Here is a 26,439-nt window from a genome sequence, read left to right as displayed (position 1 = left end):
AGATGAATTTGTTGGATTTGATGGACTGTGATAAAAGACAAATTAAAAAAAAAATTCCCCATTCACTTTTCCTCTCGTGCCCCCATGAGGTCGACATTTTAGTGAAACTGCTCAACAACAATCAGATGAATTGCCATGAACTTCAATACACCGGTTCATGTTCCTCACAGGATACACTGTAATAACTGTTGATGATCCCCTGACCTTTCACCTGTAGCGTCATCAATGGGTCAAAAATTGAAGTTGTCCACTACTTTGGTTTATGACGTTACCTTCAGCTGACACATTTTGTCACGCTAACATGCTAAAATAAGATGGCAATATTAGCATGTTACCAAGCTGATGTGTGTGTTTAGCTCACTGCACTGCTATAGTACACATGACAGATGCTAGCAGGGCTATTAGCCTTGTTGTAAAACACAAGCAAAGTATTAACAAGTTATTTTGTAAGAAATGATAAAATATTGGAAAGAAACATCAATATATACCAATATACATGATTATAAAGTTTTAAATTTTAGTTCACGTTGTACAAATTGGACAAGAAAATATATCATTTCAGAATAAAGCGGTGCAGCTGACAGAATATTTTTCCCTCCAGATGGTTAGAAGAGTCTTAGAGGATTCTGTAAAACAGCATTAAGTGTTTGTAAATGATCTTCTGGGTTCTTCAACGATCATAAGATGTTTATTTTTCAGAAAACCTGACTCTCAGCTCTGTAATTTTGAATGTAATGTTATCGTATGAGAGGCACAAACTGTGGCTACTGAAAGCCAGTATTGTTCTAAGTCCAGACTTTGTAGTGAAGTAAATAACTTTCTGTGGAGGTGTAACGACAGTTAATCATTGTTCTTTATGATCAGTAAGCAAGGTAAGAAAATAGAACAGAGCCTCTTGTGACCCATCGCTTAAACAGTGTAACACAGAGTTTCGTCTGAGCCGGCTTTCTCCGCTCCGCGGGTGTGCTGATCCCGTCTCACTCAGATTTATGAACTCACAACCAGTAGCCAATGGTCGTCTCATAAAATAGTCTGACTGGTGAACTCAACAGGCTTGAAATACTGTTCTCTATGTATCATACCTGAGACAAATTGTATTTCCACAGTTTTGTTTTTCAGTCTCTTTCTGTTGTTTTATTATGTAAGAAAAATTCAGTTGAGCACATGTGCTTTCTTTTCTGGTGACGGCTCCCTTCACATTCAAAACTGGAGGCTGCATGGAGCATTTGCTGGTTTGGCAGGACACCTCTTTCCCAGACAGTTGAAGCAGTGGAACCAGCAGTCCTGTAGTATCAGGCCAACTCCTTTAATCTTAAAGTTATTGCTGCCTGAGATCAGGTCAACATAAAACTCTACAAACATATTTAAACTTTCAGAAGTCTAGTGTTCAAAATCATTTTAATCTGACCTGACATTATATGAACTGCTCAGTATATCAAACTCATCTGGAAAAGAAAATGGAAACAAATGCTAAAGTTATGTCCAATGTTTCAAGCTAGGAATGATGAGAATTTGTGTCCACGTAAAAAAAAAAAAAAAATGCAAGTCTGAGCTGTGAGATCCTGAAATACAGTCTGTTGGCGAAACACAGCCACAAGCAGCAGTGTCATCAGGAGTGAAGAGAGGAAACTCCAGTGCTGCAAAATAAATAGATAGATAAATAAAAATGAATGAAATATTGTGAAAGTGAATTTCCTGCTTTCAAAATGGAACTTTAGTTTAAGTTTTTAGCCTCTTAAATGATCCATTTGTACGTTTTGCTATTGCTACGTAGCTAACGTTAGCATTAACAGCTGTTTACTTACCAGTCTAGAAGGAACGTTGTGTGTTCAGCATCAAACTTCACTCCTTTACTCCCCGACAGTCTCCAGAGGTGGAAGGCAACACCAATGTTAACTCTTGTCACTGAAGTTAGCAAGCTAACCAGCTAGCCCTGGCCTGTAGCGACTCACTGTAGCCTCGTAGCGCTGCTCAGAGGGCATATTATAACCTGCAAATATCCCCTTTTAGCGGTTAGCTGGTAATCTCTAAAGAACTAAATATTTTCATAAGGAATTGGTTGAGACCAAAATAAAGCTACAAGGATGAATGAAACTTACATTGGACTTACTGTATATTCATCAGGTAGCCTGAAACAGGACTAAAAACTAATGCTAATGTTGCTAATGTGGCTTTGTGCTGAATGTGTAAATAAACCACAGCTTGCTAACACATGTTGCGTTTACAGCTTGTTCTGCTGCCACTAAGTGTCAAAAACAAAAATCAATACTGCTTTAATATCAGATTAATAACTATACTCTCTTGTATATGGACAGTATGTGTTTTAGAGATTCAAGTAAAGTTATATATGTTAAAATTGCTGTGAATTCTGTTAGGCGGCTTGAACTTAATAATATGTCAAAAAGTGCTAAACCTTTCTCAACAAATGAACAAGGAGCTTCAAATATCAGGTAAATGAAGTGAAAACAGGAAAACCCTTCAAGCAGATGTGCCCCAAATTTGTATTTATATACAGAAGAGGGGTGAAAGCCTGATGCTGATGCATGTATTTCCAGGACACAGATCTGTACGATGAGAACTGTTTCACTTATAAATGGTGAATAAATAGAATTTCTGTGGATTTACCCTCCACTGGGGCAGACAGAGATTAAGTACCTCTGCCATATATTTCCTATTATACTATACTGTATATATAGATATATATATATCCGCTTCTGCTATACACCCTCAGTGCTCCCTTTTCCATCTCCCTCAGTCCATCTCTCTTTCTGGCAGTCAACCACCACCTGACAACACAACAAGCATTTCTCCAGATGTGTGTGTTTGTATGTGCGTGTGTGTGTGTGTGTGTGTGTGTGTGTGTGTGTGTGTGTGTGTGTGTGAGTGTATATGTCCCCTCTGACACTACAGCTGTCCACCCAGCCCTGCAGCTTATCTATGTGCACGTGTCTCAGAGTGTGTGTGTGTGTGTGTGTGTGTGTGTGTGTGTGTGTGTATCACTCAGTTAGGCTCCTGTGGTGAGAAAACATAATGGTGATCAGCGGTGGGAGTTAAAAGTTCAGACTAAGCATTCCATGACATATTATGTATCAGAACCGAGGGACTATCACACACACTGCAGCCAAGGCAACATGTGTGCATTGTTTGTGTGTGTATGCAGCTCTAATTAACGGCAAACTTTTGCGATGTTTAGCTCCAAAATTCTTTAACACCCAGAAGAGTAGTTCTAAAAATTTTGAGTGAAATGTGTACATTTCTTTCTGTAGGTAGCCGTAGCTGTAAAAGACGTTTAAATGTGATGCATAGATGGTCGGATAGCGTCGGAAACCAGCGACCCGACACCTCTCCGACAGTGGATTGAGGTTTTGTTTCCAAAACTGATAGTCAGGTCAGAGAGAAGCCAAGGATTGAGCAACATCATTCAGCAAGGTGGTACATTCACTGATCAAATACACACTGGGCACATTCCCTGTGTATGGCATCCATGTCTGAGTATTATAAACTGCTTTGTGGTGTTTTCATGTCTTAGAGTCAAATTTACGACTTATTCAGACTGGACCTCCTTGATCGTATTTCATTGTACCAACATTACCATTACCCCCTTGTTTTAACCCAGGTCTGATGAAGAAAAGTCAGAGGATCACCAAACTTATTACAGTTCATCCTGAGAGAGACTTGACTGTCTGTACCAAATTTTACTGTAATCAGTCCAAGAGTTGTTGAGACATTTTCCTTCAAACCAGAAATGTGAACTTCATGGTGGCGCTAGAGGAAAAGTCAGGGGAGCACCAAAGCCAGTAGGATTCATCTTCTGCGTACCATGAATGTTTATATAAAACTCCACTGCAATCCATACCAGGGGTTTTAAGATATTTCAGTCTTGCCCCAAGTGGTGGGCCTACAGATCAACATTGTCCTACAGCCATGTTGAAATTATTGTTTGGCTGGTTTATATGTCTTTATTTGATAGGTAAAGTGGAGACAGGAAATATGGGAGAGAGAGAGAGAGAGAGAGAGAGTGGGGGGAGAGACAAATAGTAAAAGGTCACACAACCGGGAGTTGAACCGGGGACTTGCGGCCCGAACCACTCGGCCATCAGGACGACTCAAAGTTAAATTTATAATCTAAATGTTGACTCTAAATCCTGATTCTAAACGGAAAGATACGAGTTTGTGCTCAAACTCCTCGTTGACCCATTTGTCCCACTCAGATTAGGTCGTCAGTGATTACACACACACTCCTATTTGTGCACTCACTGACTTTGTCTTCTCTCTCCCACTCACTCCATCTGTGTCGGAGAGAGAGAGAGAGAGAGAAAAGTCCTTTGTATGATTTGCAGATCGGTGTGTGTTTGTGTTTCCCTGCACAGATGCAAACATAAGAAAGTAAGCCACCCTGATCGCTAACCCACTTTCTACAAGATAAGACGTGCGGGTATTTGAACAGGCTTTTCAGAATAAGTGACCAATAAAGTGACGGCTAAGGAGAACAATAAAACTCTGTCTTTCGAAGCGTCTCTTTAAAGCTTCAGCAAAGTTTTTCTTTCAGTGATTATGGCATTCTCTGACAAGCTGGCGATTAAAAAGAAAAAAAAAAACATGATTTTTTAAAAGATTTCTTTGCAGCCTGTCGTCACTGTTTGGTTAAGCACCATGGCTCCCTCTTCCTCCAGATCTGACCTCAGCAAGTAAGTGAGTATGGAAATGAGTTTCCTTCGAGCCAGAACACAAACTCATCCCAAATGCCAATATTGAGTTGAGCTCAGGGGATGAATGGATCACTCTGCCTCTAACTTTCCCGACACTGCACTCGATTGTGAAGCTGAGTATCGCACCATTTACTTGTGGTAGGGTGCAAATTCATGAAACATCTACAATGCAATATCGTCCTTTGTTGTAGTTGGATTTAGAAAAAAGTTACATCTTGATGGTGATACTTGTCCAAAAATAAAGTCTTTATTCTAGGTATTGAATGTAGCTGCACTGGGATTAAAACCTTACCAATGAAGCAAATAAAAAAACAAGTTATTAACAATGCACAGAGACAATTAAAACTTCCACAATATGATATGCATATTTATAGAAAAACAACCTTTTTTTCATATATTGTAAAGCTGAATTAACTCCAGTTGTTGTCAGGTACTTTAATTTAGGTTAACCTTGCTGACCTCCTGCTGAAAAGACTCAGGAACATTGCTCTTGTGCTGCCATCTAAAGGACATGTATGGCACTTACTGTTGGAGCCCAGTCAAAATTTGCATTCACATCCATGAGCACTTTTTTTATCCATCTGGGAATTAAAACCATAAATGGCTGATGTTTTAGGATTAAAGAGCAGAAGATAATAAAGTGTCGCACAATCTGGCTCCATTTGTGTTTTCCTCCTTGAAGATCTTTAGGAGGGCCAAAACCTCATCTGTCTCGATAAAAGAAAAACACGTACGGAGCCAGAGTGTGTGACACTTTCTTAACTCTGTATCCAGTGATCAGCACTTCATCCCAACCCTTGGTGTGCATTACTTTTCCAACAAAAATAGGATTAACATATTCATCTGGATGATCTTTTATTGAGAAATAAATTAACTTCAGATTATTATTATTATTGCAGTAAACCACACTGCACTGAAAAGGTCAGGCAGTGGTCGTGAGCCTGAAGGTAACACGGGTGGATATCAATATTGTTGTTCTCTTGTGTGTGAGTGTACATGCCAATCATCACAAATATGATCCTGTTTATCACATTTAAACTCTAGACAGTCATTTTGGCTTCATCGAGGGAGGAGGTGATGATGGTCTCAGCCAGTTGGTGGGCTAGTAGATGAAGATCGCTATCGCCTGCTATCTGCTCTCTGTTTTTGCTGCTCAAGACCCAGTCTATGATGTTACATGAAAGAGCCTCTGCAAAAGCCTCCATCGTGGCTCCATGCTGAGCCCCGACTTCAAAGGAATCTCTTGCCAGATCATCCGTGGTCAGTGAGTGCATCAAGTGTTCCATTAACTCCACCCGGTGGCTGTTGACAGAGCCAACATCGTCCTCTTTGTCCTTCGGCGTTGGCGGAGGAGGTGAGGGCAGGAAAACCTTCGCCAAGCCTCCTTTCAGCTTCCGGGCGAAACTGTGTCTGCTCCTCTCGAGCTCGGGGAGGAGCGGGGTGGTCGGAGGGGCGTCGGGGTAGTCGAGAGATCCCACGACGGGGAGTCCTGAGTGGGACAGAGGCGGGTGGTAGGGCTGGATGTCTTTAGAGGTGTGCAGTTCACTAACTGGATCCATCTCTGTGTCCATGGTCAAAAAGTCTCTTTCTCTTCCAGATTCATCTAAGAAAGCCGCGTTCTCAGCCTGTTCATCATCCATCTTTACCCCAGCTGATCTTGAACTCTGGAAACCCTCCACATCGCAACCACCGCAGACTTCCCTCAGAGCGATCTCAATCACTGCTGACGCTAACTCCTCAGCTAACGTCTCCTGGTCTCGATTAGAACCGGACACCTCTGGTTTCACCATTTCCATTTGGTTTATAAAAGACTGGATTATGTTCTCTGCCATATTTTGAGCAAACTTCTCAAGAGCCCCAAAGTTTTGGTGGTTTCTCCTGCGGCCTGCAGGAACGCCAAGGTTTTCCAGACTGGGCTCTGGCATCCTTGAATCTGCACTCATTGCCTGCATCTGATCCTGTGAGAATAAAAGCAATGATCTAGGTAAAAGGAAAAGAAATATAGGCCCTATTTTTTCCTTTAGCCTCTTTTTTTACAACAAAGAATGTGGTGAAGGCCAGTACAAGGTCCAAAGATGGTTTGAACCACTGCCTTGCTTCCTATAATTAGTTCATTTTTTTGTATTTTTATTAGAATATTTCTTGCCAACATGCTGAGTTATTGTAAAGCCAAGCAGGACATAAATATTTCCCTTAAATGGTGCAGCAGTTCAGCTCTAGGTCTCTGCTCTGCGCTATTTCTAGATTCCTTGCCTGTTTCAGATTAGAGTAGAAATAGATAAGCTACAAATTGAAAGAATGTTGTATGTTCAAGAAACAGTAAAAGAGAGAAAAGGGTAATCAGGGCTCATGTATAAATAGAGGAAGAAAACAGAGGCAAAGAAAGAACAGAAAGTCCCCAGTGCAGTCTCTGATGGAAAGTAAGACTGAGGCCTCTGACCACAGCCTGTCACCATATGAGCTGTCAGGCAGCCAGGATGTGACAAGCAGGAAGTTCGGCTCGGTATCAGATTAGCACAAAAATACAGCGCTGGCCCCCGTAGCAGCAACCTGACATTTTTTCTATACTTAGTTTGTACACATCTGTAGTTGATGTAGGTAGAGTTTTGCTTAATAATCATAACTTCAAGTTGGATAAACCAAATGTTAACTGAAGATTTCATACTGTTGCTTGCTGATGAATAAATGAAATAATACATCTGTATCCATTTCAATATAATGAAGAAATAAAACATTGGACGGATAAATTAATGTTTGTTTCACAAGGATTGATTCAGCAAAAATGAAATACTAACCCTGCAGGTGTGTTAGTACAAACATTCATCAATATGACATAACATGGAAACTCATGCAGCTACCATTATTCTCCAGGGCATGGATTCACAAAGCTGTATTGATAAGTTTTGGTACTGTTTTAGTCAGTTATATGAATGAAGTTTAGATCGTCTGATTATTTTTGCTGCAGGATTCTTGAAAACTGTGTTTTTCAAATGTGTCCTTTGTATCTAATGTTAAAAGAAAGTTCAACATTTCTGGAAATAGACTTCTTCGTATTCATGCTGAGTTACATAAGAAGACTGATAACATGGATAGTCCATGAGATAACCCATAGTAAAACCAGAGTGTGTCGTTTTTGTAGGGTTTTTGTACAGGTTAAAAGATATAATGTCTTCATTAGTGGAAGGTGGGTGTTTTTATTTTTGTTTGTTTTTTTTACCTGTAGACAGATCTTTTAATCCGACTCTTGGCCAGCGTAATAGAAGTTAGCGCTTGCTAACAACATTCCTGCTAATTGTTGACCTTTTTGGCCTACAGTTTGCACGAGTTTTGAATAGTTGTCTAGCCTAACAAGAAAAAAACGTATTAAAGTAATCAAATTTATATATTTTTTTACCTGTAGACAGAGCTAGGCTAGCTGTTTAGCCCTGCTTCCAGGCTTCATGCTAAATTCAGCTATCAGCTAGCTGATGAGAATGGTATCAATCTCATAATCTAACTCTTGGTTTATGTAATAAAAGTTAGCGCTTGCTAACGACATTTCTCCTGACCAATTTTATCTACAGTTTGCACAAGCTGTGAGTCTTTGTCTAGCTACCCTGGCAAGAGAAAATGCATCAAATATTGTTTAAACTACTATATTTTCCATTTTTATGCTTGCATGCATCAGCTATGTAAATTATAGCTATTTTAGGAAGCTGTCTTGCTGAGAAAGAGAAGTAGATGAGGCAGACTTTAAGAAAGTAATTTGAAATTGAAACTAACTCTTTAACAACTTCCTGATATTCTTGGGTTTTGCCCCTACTGTAACTTCTACTACTACTACTGTATCTACTCTTACTGTGAAAAGACTTAGTCGAATCCAGCCATGGATTTCAGGATTATTTGCAGCCATGTTGTAATCGAAATGACAGTTGGATTTTTTGCCTCCCCAAGAATAATGTGATATGCGATTTAAATCTAATAAAAATGTTACTCAAAATCAGGTTATTGTTGTGTCTTTCCCAAACACACACATAAACACAGAGTTTCTCTTTCCTCTCTGAGCTTCAAGCGAAGCCAAAGGGAAAGATGCTCTGAGCGACAGCGGGGGAATTCACTTCACCAAATGACTGCTGTCTCCCTTGGTGTGCATGTTACAAACTTTGTATGATGTGTCACACCTTTAACCTGTCACTACTCATTGAGTGAACTACAGCTTGGGCTCAAAATGGAGACAGCCCAGAGGGGGAGACAAGATAGAGACTGAAGCGCAGATGTGGAACAAATTACAGCTAAAACAAAGAATGTTTTCTCTGGGCAGACTGGCTTGGACATCCTGATGGGCAGAGGAATGTGCATGAGATGAGGATGCTACTTTATTCCTGGATGTTCTTGTGTTACACAACCCTGTCTAAACAAATGCTCATTTGGTAACACCAATCCTTCACCTCCAGTCTGTTTTAACATCTGAGCAAAGTTTCTACATTGGTGCGCAAAGGAACCAGCACAAAGGCAATTCAGTGCATTGCAAAATATTGTTGGAAATGCAGTGCCTCAGTTGACCTTATACAAAAAGTGGATTTCTTCCACACCCATTCTCACTCTTTTTAATGAAATGTGACAAATCCAAAGAGGAAAATTCTGTAAAGAAATATTAAGGGCTTTCAAGTCCACTTTGTCTGATGAATTACCAAAATATTTTCACAATCGATTATTTCTTGTCCTCTGTATTGCAAGAAATCTTTGTCAGCCCGCCCAGATAAGAGATTTAAAACTACAAAAGTAGTTAAGGCAAGAGAAGACAAGGGCATCTTCTGATTTACTGCGATAACTGGCAAGACTGGGGAGGAATCTTGAGGGCCAGTTGGACGGGATTAAAGCCAAAAGTTACATAAATGTTATATGAAAAATATGAAAAGAAGATACAGAAAACATCAGGCGGCCATACTACCTGCAAGTAGACCAACTTACCAGTTAGCGACAGGGTGGCGGTTTGCTCCTTGGTGTTTCCACTGCAAATGAGTTTATACGGAAATGGTTTGACAAATGAGTTCACAAGGTCCTCTCACTTCCTCTGTGTGTGTGTGTGTGTGTGTGTGTGTGTGTGTGTGTGTGTGTGTGTGTGTGTGTACAGATAGAGAAAGTAGCTGTGTGTGCAGTGTTATCTGCACCAGTCTAACTCCTTGACAACAAGACAAATGTGTATGTTCAAACCCAAATTGAGTTTATTTAAAATTATTCTCTCGGGCAGTGGAAGAAGTATTCAGAGAAGTAAGTATAATGAAGTATTAAAAGTATAATGCTTAAAAATGGTCCATGTGATTATTAGATGGCTCATGCATTAAGCAGCATTTTTGTTTTGTAAAAGTAAAATCAAAAGTGAAAAATATTTCTCTGCTTGATTTGTAAAGTATAGTCTCGAAAGTTAAAATAATTGTGGATTAAAAAGTATTATATTTCCCACTAAATAGTGGTGTAGAAGTATAAATTGAATGAACAGAAAGTACTTAACCAGGGTATAAATATCTTAAATATGTATCTAAGTACCCTGCATCACTTGAGTAAATGTAGATAGTAAGACAGTCCAACAAAAGGATCGGTTTCACATAATTGTTTTTGTGAAACATGACTTCCACGACCCTGAATTTCACGGCCAAACCCCACCCATGAATATTTCTTATATCAGCTTCAAGTAAATCCTGAGAATTATAAAACAATATCCCCTCCCCCAGCGCTAATGTAGACACAAGCAATCTGGAAGAAAATGCTCTCATCTGAAAGCTTTTTGTCTTGGTGTTGGATGAGGACAACAGGGAGGGGCGATGAAATAAAAGCAGAGTTGTGAGATGATCTCTCCCTGCAGACCTCATTAGACGCCGGACTGCACTGCGTGAACTGCAGGGGTTGAAGTTGCTCAGGGACTTGTTTGTTTTGTTTTTGTTAAAACTTTTCATTTTTTAGTTGAATGATATTGTGTGCAGAGATTTAATGGTGTGATTGGCAGGTGCATTCAGAGATGATGTAGATCTATATGGCATTATCCCCAGGTCAATAGACGATTACAATGAGTTCATCCCAGATTTATTTTATTCTCTTAACAAGACTCAGATACACTTTATAGCTTCAATTCCCGTCATTCAAGATGACCCTCCCATACTCCTGGCGGCTGGATGGATGTTAGCTGCCAGCTTCCCCTGGTGTCCACTCTGAACCTGCCCTCTGGGTGCTTGAATGTGATCCACAATTTTATGACTTTCTACAATCCAAACTGTACTCAGTGTTGTGAGCCCCAGTAGGCCTGTTGTGCTCTTCCCCAACTTCAGGAAATACTAATCGGTATGACTGAGAGCTGATTGCTCAACATAATTTGAATAGATTTAAACAACGATTTTAAGTGTGAACCAGAACCACATAAACATTTAGGTGCAGAAATATAACCTCCAGTTAAATGATTATTATACAACCAGTGCTAATTAATTAAATACATATACATATACATATAAATAAAAGTATTTACAAAAACTGATAAAAATGTAAACTATTTTTGTTCTATTTTTGTATTTTGAGACTATTCAAGGCTTCATATTCATATTTTTCCAAACATTATAGGACTTTGACTTATTATTTACATCTGCTGCACTTCTTTTATGGCATATTTTAGATGTTATTAAATAGAATAATTATATGTGTGCCTTTCAACACATCAAAATTTGAACACTTTTAAGTTGTTTTAGTGAAACACAGTAAAAAAAAAATATGGTATGGTATTCTATGTATGTGCATGCATGATACAATTAAATAACATCAATAGTAAAACACAGAATGCATGGATGGAAGAGAGAAAATTGAATGAATGCATGAGGTACTTGACAGAGTGCTTGTGTTTGATCACGTGCACTAGTCTACGTAATGTATGTCACATGTATATTTTCCGTATGTCGGTCCTGAGTCATCAGTTAAACTTCCCTAGCGAGGAAAACATCAATAAAATCTCAGACGTTTAAACTGCTACTAGTGTCGAGGACGTTTCAAAATTTCACACACTCCTCCTCTAGGGATCGTTGGATTTAAGTTCAAGGGAGCGAGGTGGGCGGAGATGATTTTCTAAACTCACTTTAAAATGTTGAATGGATTTTGCTTTACTAAATAACACACAGAGAAAATTACATGACAATAAAGTTGAATAATAACATCATATCGTTTACATGTACATTACACATAATTTATTTTTAACGCCTTTGCTCTGGTAATGATTGTTTTCCTCCTCGACAAACCGGGCGGACCCGTTTATGTGAAACTAACGTTCCCTAGCAACGGCATCCTTAGCGACTCTCTGATTGGTCGGCCCGGATCAAATTCCAGCCAATGAGAGCGAAGCTCTGCAGATTTGGATTCGCAGCTGAACCACTTTTGTCTGACCTTCTGTCTGTGAAACAACGCAGCAAACCTGGACTATTTACAACAGTCAAAAAGCTATATGCGGAGTTTGTCGTCCCTAAACCAAACGTCTGGACCCAGCGAAGGAGAATTATAGACTAACGTAAGATAAAATATTAATTTGAGTGAGTTTTGTCTTGATATTTTCAACGTACAACAGGTTCACGTGCTGATACTCTACCCAGCAAACGTAACGACGCATGAAACTCTGTTTACTTGCTTTAACTGGTTTTATTTCTTATTATCTACAAGCTGAAACCGTTAAACGTCGAACACAACAGCTAAAACGCCGCATTGTTTCATATATTTTTTTAAAAATACCACGCCATTTATATGTTTTTCTTTGATATGAACAGATCACGGTGCAGCCGCTGCAGACTTTGTTTTTGGGAGAGAAAGGATGCCTTTACCGAGGGGAAAGAAAGCCACAGTCACGGCTGGGAGCAGGATACCCAAGCTACATGCAACGAAAAAGGAAAACCAGGTAAAAGAAACGTGCATTCATGTGTTTTCTCTGTGTACTTCGTAGCAGGGAATAGGCTGGAAACAAAGCAGACACTGCAGCAGTTGTTAAATGCACGGTGACGTTTAAGTTCATGAGATTTGGGATACAGTAAAAGTAACTTTATTTTAATTTTTTTGCAATGCGTGCACAGCTTTAGTACATGGTTTGGGTGTAATGTGTGGTTTGTGTTTCCTGTTTGTGTGTCTTGCAGGAGGAAGGCTCACAGGGGAAAAGGTCCTCCTCCCCTCCTCATGGAGCTCCCAAGAAGAGGACTGCCTTCATCGACATCACCAATGTAAGTCCTGTTGTGATGTTTTTTTGAGAGTGAACAGTGTTCAAATTCAGGGTCAAAGCAAAGTAAACACACTAGATGAAGCAGTTGGGTTCAAGTATGGAGACAGTGCTTGAACTAAATCTCCTTTATTCACTCAAAACGAAACCAACAAGATGGGGTGGGAATGTTTGGTCTCAATTGATCACAGAGGCAAGTTTAATAAAGTCAGTTTCAGTTTGCCTCTGCAGTAGGAATCCACCCTATATTGGGAAATGCTTGCACAAGATATTAATCTTGGTATTTCTTTTTGTTTTTTTATGAAAATTATAGTGCATGTGTGAAGGAGCTTATGGTCATTTGTGACAAGTTGATAATCTAGCTTCATCCGATTGTCTCTCTTTATTTATTACAGTACTGCAAATTTGCCTTGGTAATGAACACACGGTATAAAAAAAGGAAAAATATTGATTTGTAGCTAATTTTGAAATACAAATTATAATAGAATAGAAATTACGATTTGTTGTAGACCTGTATTGACCCATAGAAAGGGGAGCAGCTTTCAGATACATCAGCACGCTGCAGTGTCTTCACGAAGCTACTAAGACTGAGGCTAACTAGCTGCTGTCTTTAAGCAGAAATGAGTCTGATTGACTTCAGCATGTGTTATTTTGTCTTAACTGCTCGTCCCTCTTGATGATAGGCGTTCGGTCTGGGTCTGTCAGATTATCGGCCCAACACTGAAAGCAGCTCGCGGACAGTAAGTGGGATACGGTACCGATCCAGCACTTTTTGTGGCAGTGAACCAGGGTCTGAATGTAATACACATGGAGTACCTAAGTAATCCCATATTCATATTCTCTCGGAAAAACATCTTTTGCTGATCTGGATGATGATTTAAGATATCAATTGAAAGCCTTGGACTAACTTCACCCTAAGGCAAGTGAAGTGAAGTGTTGTTTACATATGGGAATTACTTTTGTGCATGGATGCGTTGGTGAACACCACCCACGGCATCAGTGGACATGGTGTTTGTTAACTGTAATTCCTGAAAGTGTGTCACTACTGGCCACCATGCACTCTTAAGTTTAAGTGAGTCAAAAGCCAAACAGTTCACTGTATCTATCCGGCTGCTACGTGCTACGAGATTCAAAATGAATTGGCTTTTGTTGAACTTGCAAAATTAACAGATTCAGACGCTGAACAAATGACACATGAACTGTAATGTGTGTGTGTGTGTGTGTATCTGTGCGCATTTACGGCTGAGCGATGGAAGCACTGCATCCCTGTGTTTTGGTGTGAAGGTGTAACTGGGCTCGTCAGTAGTTCTGCACTGTGGTGTGAACGTGTGTCGAGTGCGATGTCACCTGGCTGTGAAACTAACATCATGTTTGGTTGCTCTCGTCACAATCTGCAATAGCTCCTGCAGTGAAACCAGCAAAGAGCCAGAGATGTGATTCACTGCTGTGTAATTTGAGTCGGTTTCTTTCCCCAAACACATCCTGGCTTTGATTTTCAAATATTTACAAGTCTGATTAGATCACGCTCGAGAGGCAAATTCTAAGATTTCATTGTGTTTTCTCAGTGATGTGGAAATTTGAAATTTTATCAGACTAAAGAGACATGAGGGTTGTTTTTTTCTGGCCGCTGGGAGAAATTCACAGTCCCTTATCTAATGAGCTTAAAAAGCTTTATAAGATTGGAAAGCTCAATTAAACTAATAGAAATTAATGGACCACAAACGTAAACATTTTCCATTATTTTCTACTGGAATTTCCACATCTTTCTTTCCCCTATTAGCTTTTTGGCTTTTGGCTGCAGTTATGTGGAATAGTACACCAACCTTTTTATTATATGTATATTTCCAATAATGCCCTTAAGAGAGTCCATCAGTATCAGTAATTGTAATAATTAAGTACAGTTACAATAACTTATGACATTCAGAATGACTGCTTGTTAAAAACAGGATTAAATCTACACTTTAAACTGTGTGATTATTGCATGATAAATATACAACCATGATTAGAGCCTCATTACATTTGCTCTTGCTCTGTATTGTGTTTGTATAAATTTGACCGGACTTGACTCTGTTCTCAGGCTCATAAGGTTCAGATCAGTCTTCCAGGAAGGAAGAAAGAATCAGCGAAGACCACGGCGAAGAAAACGAGCTCCAGCTCCGTGTCTGCCAAGAATCAAGCCAACTTGAAAAAGTAACCACTCCACTTTTCTCCAGCTTCTTGTATATTGATTTTTTTCTTGATTTGTCTTTATTCCCAGCTTCCTCCAGAGCACATCCCAGTAATGGATGTCTTTTCTTCCCCTGCAGGTCGTCCTCGGTGAGCTCGGAGGGAACCACTCCTGAGACAGAAAGGGCTGATGCAGTGGAGGAGAAACCCTGTGAGGAGGAGGCACAGAAGGATGCAGCCGCTCCAGTAGAAGAGCTGGTGGCTGTTGCGCCCCCTGCTGCCCGTGAAGTGCCAGCACACCTCCAGAGACAGCAGGTAAAGGAGAGGGATACATTTCCAAAAAATAACCTCTTTCTTGGACAAATTGTTTTAAAGGAAATCTGTAACCCCTGCTTTTCCTTTTTGTTTTTAGATCCCAGAGGAATTTGACATCGACTCTGAGAACTCTGAGGACAGTTATATGTGTCCGGAGTATGCAAAGGACATCTTTGACTACCTGAAACGGAGAGAGGTGAGCCAAACCAAACTCCTGAAGTGCTTTAAAGCGAAGTAGCTCCTCCACAGTGGTTTTTAAATTTTTTTTTTAGAAAAGGTTATTTTCGGTTCTGAACACATTCTGTTTTTATTGTCTGCAGGAGAAGTTCGTCCTCTGTAACTACATGCCCAAGCAGCCCAGCCTCAACCCAGAGATGAGGGCGATCCTGATCGACTGGCTGGTGGAAGTGCAGGTGAGTTTTCCCAGCAGCTTGTGTGGTTGTGACTTTGTCTTGATAAGATATTTCAGTGGTGCTGAGTGAGGGAGGCGGTGTAGTTAGAGCTCCAGCAGGATCAAATAAAGTTGAGCTTTGATGCAGGTAATTACAAAAATCAAGATGACACTCATGTTGCTGCTCAGTTGGATGCCAGAAACTAAATTACAGCAAATTAAAGTTGTTTATGTTGGGTTTTTTTTTTTTTCTTCCTCAGAATTTCTTCCTCAAAGAGCTCAGACCTGAACTTTGTGTCCGTCTTTGTGTTTGTGCCAGCACATCTGACTGACGACCTGTTTGTGTGGTTTGTTTAGGAAAACTTTGAGCTGTACCACGAGACCCTCTACCTGGCCGTGAAGATGACAGACCACTACCTGTCCCAGACCCCCGTCCACAGGGAGATGCTGCAGCTCGTCGGCTCCACCGCGATGCTCATAGCCTCCAAGTTTGAGGTGAGGACACACGTGATGAAAAGTAAAGTTACAGCTAAATTTAATCTTTAATTATAAAAGTGGGATTTCGAGCGTGCTGTTGTTCAGTTGACCATGATGAGGGTGAGTTTCTTCCTAGATTAAGGTGTTTCTGACTCTGGCTTTGTGCATTAATGTGTGCATGGCCAGAGAGTTTTATTTTGAAGGGCACAAGTAGATAAATGAAGGTGAGCGTTAGATCAGAGGCTCACAAGCTCATTATGAAACATACCTGACATGATAAATCAGACCTTGACCATGTTTAGAGAATTAGACTCAGGACTTTATAGTAAATAAGTGATGGTTACATTTCTAACCTTGTACATCCTTAAAATTGCTCAGTTGACACTGATTCACGTTTGATTTTTATCATCCTGAAGGAGCGCAGCCCGCCATGTGTCGACGACTTCTTGTACATCTGCGACGATGCGTACAAGAGGGAGGAGCTTATCTCCATGGAAGCCAGCATCCTGCAGACGCTGTCCTTTGACGTCAACATTCCCATCCCCTATCGCTTCCTCAGACGCTATGCCAAGGTGTGTGTGTGTGGTGATTTCATTGCCCGAGGTTAAAGTGGACAGTCGACTCTGTGACACTTTACAAATCTGTGTCTCTTCAGCTCCGATCCTCCTTCCAAAAATCCAAACTGTACCTCTTCTATAGCTGCATTAGAGCCTCTTTATTTGTGTGGTTTGGACTCGGGCATCGCGGCGTGTTCTTCACAATCTCTGTTTTCTTTGCCGTCTGCCGCAGTGTGTGAACGCCGGCATGGACACGCTGACCCTGGCTCGGTACTACTGCGAGATGAGTCTCATGGAGATGGACCTGGTTCCAGAGAGAGGCTCTCTGCTGGCCTCAGCCTGCCTGCTGATGGCGCTGGTCACCAAAGACCTGGGAGGATGGGTAGGTTACCTGAACACGACTACTTAACATTTTTGTTGTCAGTTTATCAGTTCAGTTTTACTCTTACCAAAACTGATTGTAGCCTCTTTAGCTCCATTTAACCAGAGGTAGCATCACTTCAGTTACTGTAAAGGGTTTTGACTTTGTACTATTGGTTTTTCATATCAAACTTAGTATTTCTGTGCGAGGCTGTTACAGACAGAAAGAAACATCAGTATTGACTCGCCTTATTGCAGTTGAGTTCAAAACAGAGGAGCGGTCTTGATATTAGCCAGGTGTCCGTCTCTTGGCATTTCCCTCCAACAATGATTCAGTACAGCTGCACAACACTCATGGTTTTTTTTTTGTGTGTGTGTGTGTGTAAAATAATGGCTGTTTTTAAACCAGATGGTTCCTTAAACTGTTTGTATAATGTTTGCACTTTCATCAGGGTAGAAACACGAACCCTCAGGCACTAAAGGAACTTTTACTCGATGGCCTGTTCCTGTGACTCCATCATTGAGAAAAAGCCACTTCTTTGCTCTACAACCAAAAACTAGTTTAGCTAAGTTCTGGCTCCAATGCTGCCCACTACCTGATGTGGACTTTGTTCCAGTTTATGTTGCGGCGGACTGTGTGACATTGACTCATCAGGATCAAGAGCCAAACAGCAGCTCTGTCGTGATGAACCCTCCTCCTTTCAATTTAAATGTAAAATGTCTTTCCATGTAAATTTCAGTAATCATTGCAGCAGCAGTTTCGGGATGGTGGGTAATTTTATTTCGTTCTAGCCTGGCTCCAGAATAGGCTCCACTATGTTTTTACAATTTAAAATAGATATGTTTATGCAACACCGCAGAGACTGATTCGTGAACAGAGAATACAATTTGTTTTGTATTTTATTGTATTTTTTTATTTTGTTTTTTAAACATGGCAAAATTTCTGAATAAGCACCAGTTTAAACGTCCCTCTTGTTTCTTTGCTCCGTCAGACTCCCATCCTGCAGTTCCACTCCGGATACCAGACGTCAGATTTGGAGCCGGTCATCAGGAGGCTTTACTTGATGCTCGTAGCTCCTCCTGACGATAAACTGAGAGCCATCAGGAACAAATATTCCCACAAGTAAGTCTAGTACTAAAACACCAGCTCATTTATAATGAAGTAATTAATTGTTCTGATTATTAATAGATTCTTTAAATACCTTTTTTCAGGGTGTTTTTTGAAGTTGCATCACTACCATTGGTCAGCATGGATATTTTGGAGAAAGCCTTACTTCAATGAGATGCCCCCCCCCCTCCAAAAAAAATAAATAAATCTTGCCAGTCTAAATTCAGTGAAAATATTTTTAAAAAAATTCCCTCTGACAAAAACTGTATATAGTTTGTTAATATGTTTAATATTTATACGTGTAGTCTAGTCTGTCTTTTATATATTATTTTGAATAAATGTTTAAATCCTGTTTTTTGATGGAAAAGTTTTAATGTGGGCATTTGTTCTTAAGAAGTTTGCCAGTGTATTATGTTTGTACCAGGTTGTTAATAATGACATTTTTTTGTTACATTTGAGTACACAGTTTTTTGGCATTCATTTTATAACTTTTTATAGGAAGAAGAAAAAATCAGAATTCATTAGTAATGTGTAAGCCCCCCTCTGCGTACATAGCCTGTAGTGTTAAGAGTGTATGTTTTAAGCTAATGGTAGATGCAGAAGTTGGTAAACGCTTACTTTTACTGATGAATTACGCAATGGCCCACACAGGTTTTCATATATAGTTGAAGTTAGCAGGTATGCATGTGTGTATTTTCAAGTTGTACAGTTTATCATGTTTATATCACTATGCTAATTATTTGTATAAAATATAACCAGATGATGCTGTGCTATTTTTTTAAATGGCTGCCATTCATACTCTTAAAATAAAGACGTGTTTGTTTGTTTTTTAATGTCATTTGATAAAATGGTTGTTCATCATTTTATGGTTGAATGTGTAATTGTCAGATGACTGTGCTTAGCTGGTTATGAGAAAAATTTAACTTCATTGAAACTTGGTTTGTATAGAACATGTGATTGTGCTGTACGGCCACTAGAGGTCGGTAGTGCGCCGTGTTCCTCACTGTATCAAGCTGAGGTTTCTTTTCTGCAGGGGCTCCCTGGTGCCTCAAGAAGCCACATTTGTAAAGTTTGGCGTTTTGATCAGTCAGTTTTTGTCTTGATGGTCTCGTTAGACTGGAGAATTACTGAAGGACTCTTAAGTCCAGGCTTACTGAATCCCTGTAGGACCAAAAAATCACTCCAGTTTGATTCTATGACCTACTGTCATCCTAGTTGTACATAAAACTCTTAACACAAGGACGACTTACTAGATTTCTTGTGTAATATAAAATCTAAGTTCACCAAGTCAAAATTTAATGTTTAGGATGTGTTCAGGTACATTACTGAGTGTAGGTCACCTGCGTTTTTCAGGCCTGAATTGGACAACAGTGCACATAGTGTAAATGCATTATTCCGATATTGAATTTTTTTAAGTTTCTTTGTTTTTTGCCAATTAATCATTATGTCCCTTTTATTTATTTTTTAATCTCATGTCAAGTATAATATTGAGTTGCTTTTTGAAATACATTACTAACGCTACAAATGAACTCTCCTTGTTCTGCGAGGGTTTTGGTTAGCAGCTAAATATTTAATACCTCTGTTCAGGCTCCTATCAGCTTCAGTTGCAATAAAACAGTCAATTTCACGTATGACAAGGTTGAATGTGATTGCTGAAGGCGATCCTTTAAATCCGACTAGGCCATAAGTGAATTTACAGGCCACCTGTGGTTCTTCAAAGGAGTTAAAGTGACATTCCTCTCTAGTTTCCTTTTTCATTTTGGTTTGACAGTTGAAGTCAGAGATGCATTAATAAAAGTGGGAAGATAAGGTATGAAGATAACCAGATTTGCTAAAAGTAAAATATTATATGTATTCAACAAATACATGTCAGTTTTACCTGCATAGTATATAGTATGTATTTTCATTTTATTTGAAAGAATCTTAGCATTGGTACTAAGTTTCAGTGCCCACTCTGTATCCAGACTTCATCACAGAAACTATTAGTAGTCGTGCAGCTGCAGTTGGCCTGCTCCTGGTTTACAGAGATTTGTCCAGATCAATAAGTTGACTAGATGACAGCTCTGATTCAGATCTTCATTCTTCAGGGAGCTGCTGTGGCCGAATGACGGCCTGCAAGAGCTGAGTAGGGGAGTGGAAATTGATTTTGTGTCCTCAGATGGAACTGGGACTAAGTGGGTTCGGGCTCAAAGTTTCTCTTTTGACCAATGGCAGGCCATAATTTTGAAAACTTTATCCAGAGACATGCTAAACACCACGTTGGCCTTTATTGCAGCTATTTGTAAGATAGAAAAAAAAGTACAAATAGCCCCTTTAATTTATTTTCAGGCATCCGCATGTTGAAACCCAAACTATGGCTTTCTGCATTTAGCCACCTGGGTTTCCCCACACCCTGTCCTCTCTTCTTGTACGCCAGTAGTGATTCCCTGCTTGACGTTCCCTTGAGGCTGCTGCTGGTTCTCAAACACAGATCTGCCTCTGAATGATGAATTTCCCTCTTCACAACTGTTGAACTGCACATTCAAAACACAGGCTCTTGGAAGTTCCTATTGCTCTTAAATTGTGATGATCTGAATAAACAACTGTAGTTCTGCTAGAGATGCCAGTTGTGTGCCCAGGTGGGTGTTTTCTGTCAGATCTGAAGGGTTTTATAGGTGTTTTACTTTCCCTGAAGTATCTCATTCCAAGGACGCCTTGATGTCAGAGGCCGACGAAAGACTTTCATCAGCCCAGTGAACATCTGGATCACCGACCACGTCTCTAACATGTATCGTCCTTTTTAGAAGTTTGCAGGATGATTACAGGCGGCCAGAGGAAAAGTAGTGACCCTGACTCTGAGAAAACAGGCTTCCATCAGTCATAAACTTTATGTTGTTAGAGCATTAAATACACACACACACGCGTACAGTGTGTGGACCGCTGCCAGTTCAATTTGGTGGCTACTATCGCGCACCAACACACAGACGCAACACTGCTGCATCTGCACCAGAGACTTCTGAGCGCCAAATCATCCTGTTATTCACTCGATCAATTAAAATGATTGATTGGCCACATTGTGTATATGTGTGTGTGTGTGTTTGTGTGTGCATTCTTTCCCCTCAGTTCACTCCGAGCGACAGATCCCAATAACTCAGCCTGATTAAAGTGTGCTGGAGGAGATAGTGCCCATTCGCTCGGGCAGATACGCATCTAAACTGGCACTGCCAAACTGCGTATGAGCTATTGATCAGTGGATGGCTGGGAAACGAGCTTTCACTCTTGTTAGCTTTGCACAATCAGGAGAGGCTGGCTGAGACACAGCAGCTTTGCACTCTTCAGTTCTCATTTGTGAGTTGCAGCTGCTGTTCAAGACAGTTCTGTATGAGCAGAAGAGAATAAAGCGAGAGTTTGGTTTTTGAGGGATTTTCTATTTTTCATTCTTCTCCACAGTCACTTAACGTCATGAATACATTCCTTAAATCTCTGCAATGCAGTTTGAAGCTGAAGACAGCTCAGTTCATGGATATCTATGGGCTCAAGCAGCTTAGATAAGCAACCATTACCATATGAAACTGCATGCAGAGTCATGGGTTTGTCTGGTACTGAATGAATTGCAAAAGCAGCTCCCAGCATCACAGCAAGGTCCCTGAATCATAAGCCACTTCTTCAATTTGTTCAGAGGTTCAAATAGTTGATGCCATTTCAGCTGCTTGACGAAACGATAAACTCCCACAAAAGTAGGGACACATATGGACGAGAATACTGATTTACAGAGATAGAAAGACTTAATTCAATTGACATAAAATGTCAATTACAAGATGGAAAGAGCTGGATGCTGAGTCCCACAATGATGCCTCATTGATTACAGCTTTATTGGCCCATAAGCAAGTACATTATAGACCTCTTCTGGCTCAACACATGGTTTTCTTGCATAAAAAGTTGGACAAACAACAACATTGGTGAAACTCAGCCACATGGTTGAGCCTCAGTCAGACCCAGACTCAGATGAAAAGTCTGTTATGCATCATATTAAGTGACTAGCAGATGTATCAGAGCGGTTAGCACAGTTAGCGCCTTTTATTTGTTGATGTTGCCTGTTGGCTTGTAACTAGCAGTGGCTGAAGCAGGCCCTTTTTAAAGACACACAAAAAAACCACCCCTCTCATGTGGATGCCAAATGCATGGTTCTTTCTTTTCTAGTGATTAGTTATTTTGATCTAAGATGTTTCTTCACATGTAAAGACCTTTCAGGCACATTTGTTATAAAGCTCAGCTAATTACAAGAATACTTAGAGGGATTTTGGCCACAAGTGGATGACCATAGAGTTGGCTCGGCTCGTGGTGCTGCTCGGTTGGGGTTTGGCTACAGACTGGTCACAGTGGAGTGGGCTTGGCTGATGGTGGTGCTGGGTTGGGGCTTTGTACCAGATTGCACTTCAACTGCTGCCATGAAAGAGAAACAGTTAAAAATTAAATGGTGCGAAGTTGCACTAAAGGGATGCTTTTAGGGTTGGTGGGTTAATATGTGCAACGTGGTGCGATACCAGCTCCAACATCAGTTAACACACTTTTCAAATATTGATTTCTGAACACCTCAGTCCAACTCAGCGCCAGCAAACCCCGTCTTCCTTTCTCCGTCTCATTTCTATCTCTCTCATTCCGTCTCCACCTCTCTTTCTATTTTGCATTCAGCCTGTTTCTTGGACTGAACTGAACTGCAGGTTTTGCAAAACAAAAGCGTGACACTTACCAATTGTCTGTCTTTGTGTGCACGCATATCGTCGTGAATGCGTGCGTATGCTAATTGTCTTTCGGCCTCGCCACGTTTCCAGAAAAAGAAAGGCAACCTCACCTCGTCCGAGAAAAGAGGGATTGAGAGAGAGAGGAGAGCCGAGAAAATAGATGAGCCACAACAATGGAGCTTCTTGGATTTGGCAGTTGTTGCTCCCACTGGTTGTGAATGTGTGTGTGTGTGTGTCTGTGTGTGTGTGTATGTGAGTGTGTGTGTGTGTGTGTGTGTGTGTGTGCCAAATTGTTTGAGAATCAAAACAAGCTGCATGAATATGAATGCGGTGTCCGGGGCTCCAAAGCCGATGAATACATCATCACAGAGGCCGCTATGAGACTGTTTAAATATTTAACAATATCTTAAAAGACCACTTAAATACTACTTAGTGGGTTTAAACAAAGATGGTGTAACGACTGGAATAATAACAGTATGTTTCACTGTCTGACCTGTGTGAACCCGATGTTGAGCTTTAATGAATAAGCCAAAGCAAAACTGAGGTACACACAGTTTAAAACCTGCTTTTCTGACATGTTTTTATGGAGAGTGTAAACTTTAATACTTTAAAATTCTTGTGTATTCTCATTTGTATTTTAAACTTGGTTTATTCATTCTGAAAGTGTCATGTTTAATAAGCACTTTGAATTGTTGTTGAAGACAGATGGCAGCTTTAAGTTTCCTTTACTACACTCCACAGACAAAACACTGTGTTGTTGTTATCTGAAAGCAGGCGCATGATTATTATTTTAATGTTTGGGCATATTTAATACAGTAAGGTTCGTGTAAAGTCAATAAAATGCTGCTGAAGTCCCTTTAACATGTTTACTAGTCTGAAATGACTTATTGATCTGCAGCAGAAAAGTTTGATTGTTTCTCACAGTCGCATCTGTGGATGTAGGCTAACAGTACATTTAATGGTCTGTCATACACACACAAAAAACAAATTAACACTGAATATGACAGGACAGAAGCGAAAAGCAAACGCTTTAAAACAGACCACTACAACATCTTTGAGTTCTCACCCTTTATCTGACTCCTTTTATAACTTTATATTACACTCCAACTGTTTTCATTGCTTACACTTCAACTGACTTATTTACACCTTTAAGTGTTTGTACATGACCTGACTCTTCAGTTCCCTTCAGTGATCACACTTTGATAGAGCTGGAGTGTGAAGTAAGTACAAGCACTTTCGTACATGTGTAATGAGTTTTGCTACAGCTACTAGTTACTGTACGAATTAAGATTTTTGAATACAAATAGATAAATTAAACTACCCATCAATATACAAAGGTAGAGTCGAAAGGATTATTTGATTGATAGAAACTTGATTTGGTAACATTTTGTGCTTCCAACTTCTCAAATTTGCTGCTTTTGCTTTTAATGACTTTTAGGGCTCAGAGGTTTGGTTTATTGGTTGGACAAAACAAGCTTTGTTAAGTTTTCACCTTGGCTTTATTTCTTTATTTCTTTTTTTATTTGGATCCTATTAGCTTCCACACAGTGGTCGCTAGTCTTCCTGGAATCCACACACAACTGGATAATTGTGGTAGACTTCACTATTTTCTGAATTTTTTTTAAACCAAACAACCAACTGATTAATCAAGAAAATTAGGAGATTAAGACTTAATGAATAATCATTGTTGCTGCTCTATGAGCTGCACCTCAACTACAAGAGTAACATGCTTTCACATCAATGCATGAGTAATGATAATAATATAATATGATATAATATAATGTATAACCCCCACAGGGGTCATTTTTCTGTGTTTCCTGATGATACTGAAATATTTGTACTCAAATAACATTTTCAACACACGACTTTTATTTGTGTATTTTCACAGAGTGCTATTATACTTTCAGTAAAGTGAAATATGTGAGCACTTCTTCCACCGTCACACAACACCTTTTTGTTAGGTGTAAATTGTCTGTATCCATTTTAATTTACAACATGTCAGCTCCCTGGCCAGCTAAACTAAAATAGCATCTCTATTACCGTCAATGACTCCAAGACGTACCACATTACACTGTTTGACCAGTTAAAACATACAAATGAGCACAGAACTGATTAAATGTATTTCAGAATCCAAATAAGGGGCCGAGGGCTCGTTGCCATGGCAGCAAAGGGTTTTTGGCAAGCGTGAACCCAGTATGGGGAGGTTTTGGCTCTTCATTGGTTTCCGTTGATCTCAAGTGGACAATTGGTTCCTCTGAAATTACCAGGCCATGTACACAGAGGAGACAACAGTTTTGAAATGATTTCCCTTCCAGCTGGAACGACACTGAGAATATAAACAGTCACTAAAAGGACCTGATCAGGTTGGTTGATACTGAAAACTAATGTCAGGTCATTAGCGGTGCTTTTTCCCTTTTAGATTTATTGAGTCGACTGCTATGAGTTTAAATATCTCTGGTTGTTCTGGTACTTTATTATATAACATTTTCCTTCATCTCTTACATGATACTACACGACATAGCACATCAGGTCCTTCCCCGGAGAGAGGTTATTCTAGACTTCGCCTGAACTCTTTTCATCCCTCTGAAGTAAATTGGACATTAATCAAGTCATCTGTTATTGTCACTCCTCTTTACCCAGCCTTCCTTTCATTTCAGCGCCACAAATTCCTTTACTATATTTCTCCATTTTCTTTGTTAGATTGTAGCCTCATCTTCAGTCGAGTTTCATTCTCTCTGATCACACATTTTTTATAAAGTTTGTGCGCCAAACTCTGGCAAAGAGTTTACCCTTAATCTGTGTTTTTTTTATGCAGAAAAGGAAGAGATTTAGTCCTTAAATCAGTAACCCATTTCTCCCAGACCCACTGTGTTCTTCCATCCATTCAGAAACTGCTATCATAAAATTTCCTCCTCTCTTGGCTCCAGGTTCTGAGCTCACTGACTGACTTATTCACACAGTTGACCTCCCCATCAATATCAGCCAATGCCTCATTTTACTCAAGTAGCTCAGAAAATGGTTCCCACAGGGTGTCTTTTAAATACCCTTTTACCTGCTTGCCGCTCTGCTGCTGTTCCTGCATCTGTAATGATTCAAACGTTAGTTCTGCAGATGATGAGACAGAGGCATTATGAGAGAATGGGCCCGTGGGCACAGACGGGTCTCATTGTGGTCGTTTTTGTTAAATTCTTGATCAAGTTTTGCATCTCTTTGCGGTTGTTTTGTGTCTCTTTAAGGTCCTTTTGCATCCCTCTGTGGTCATTTTCCATCTGTTTGTGGTTGTTTTGTGTCTCTTTAAGGTCCTTTTGCATCTCTCTGTGGACATTTTCCATCTCTTTGTGGCAGTTTTGTGTCTCTTAAGGTCGTTTTACATCATGATCAGTTCTATTCTGCCTCGTTGTGACTTCTTACCTTGACCCTGAC

At 40.0% G+C, this 26,439-nt stretch overlaps 2 protein-coding genes across 2 annotated transcripts; one reads left to right on the top strand and one right to left on the bottom strand.

Moving 5' to 3' along the window:
- Nucleotides 1-4,934: 4,934 nt before the first annotated feature.
- On the bottom strand, nucleotides 4,935-9,699 carry si:dkey-171c9.3 (uncharacterized). Its single transcript, XM_056370007.1, has 2 exons — nucleotides 9,660-9,699; nucleotides 4,935-6,667 (listed from the first exon to the last, which is right to left on the bottom strand). The coding sequence occupies exon 2, from the start codon at nucleotides 6,659-6,661 to the stop codon at nucleotides 5,750-5,752; it is 912 nt and encodes a 303-aa protein (XP_056225982.1). The 5' UTR covers nucleotides 6,662-6,667; nucleotides 9,660-9,699; the 3' UTR covers nucleotides 4,935-5,749.
- Nucleotides 9,700-12,087: 2,388 nt separating this feature from the next.
- Nucleotides 12,088-19,127, top strand: ccnb3 (cyclin B3). Its single transcript, XM_056369349.1, has 12 exons — nucleotides 12,088-12,228; nucleotides 12,482-12,609; nucleotides 12,842-12,925; nucleotides 14,999-15,111; nucleotides 15,228-15,402; nucleotides 15,500-15,598; nucleotides 15,723-15,815; nucleotides 16,151-16,288; nucleotides 16,687-16,842; nucleotides 17,060-17,209; nucleotides 18,180-18,310; nucleotides 18,400-19,127. The coding sequence occupies exons 2-12, from the start codon at nucleotides 12,526-12,528 to the stop codon at nucleotides 18,467-18,469; spliced, it is 1,293 nt and encodes a 430-aa protein (XP_056225324.1). The 5' UTR covers nucleotides 12,088-12,228; nucleotides 12,482-12,525; the 3' UTR covers nucleotides 18,470-19,127.
- Nucleotides 19,128-26,439: the final 7,312 nt, after the last annotated feature.

Source organism: Seriola aureovittata, chromosome 23 (assembly GCF_021018895.1).
Source record: "Seriola aureovittata isolate HTS-2021-v1 ecotype China chromosome 23, ASM2101889v1, whole genome shotgun sequence".
NCBI classification, from domain to species: domain Eukaryota; kingdom Metazoa; phylum Chordata; class Actinopteri; order Carangiformes; family Carangidae; genus Seriola; species Seriola aureovittata.
This window is presented reverse-complemented; position numbering and strand designations above follow the sequence as displayed.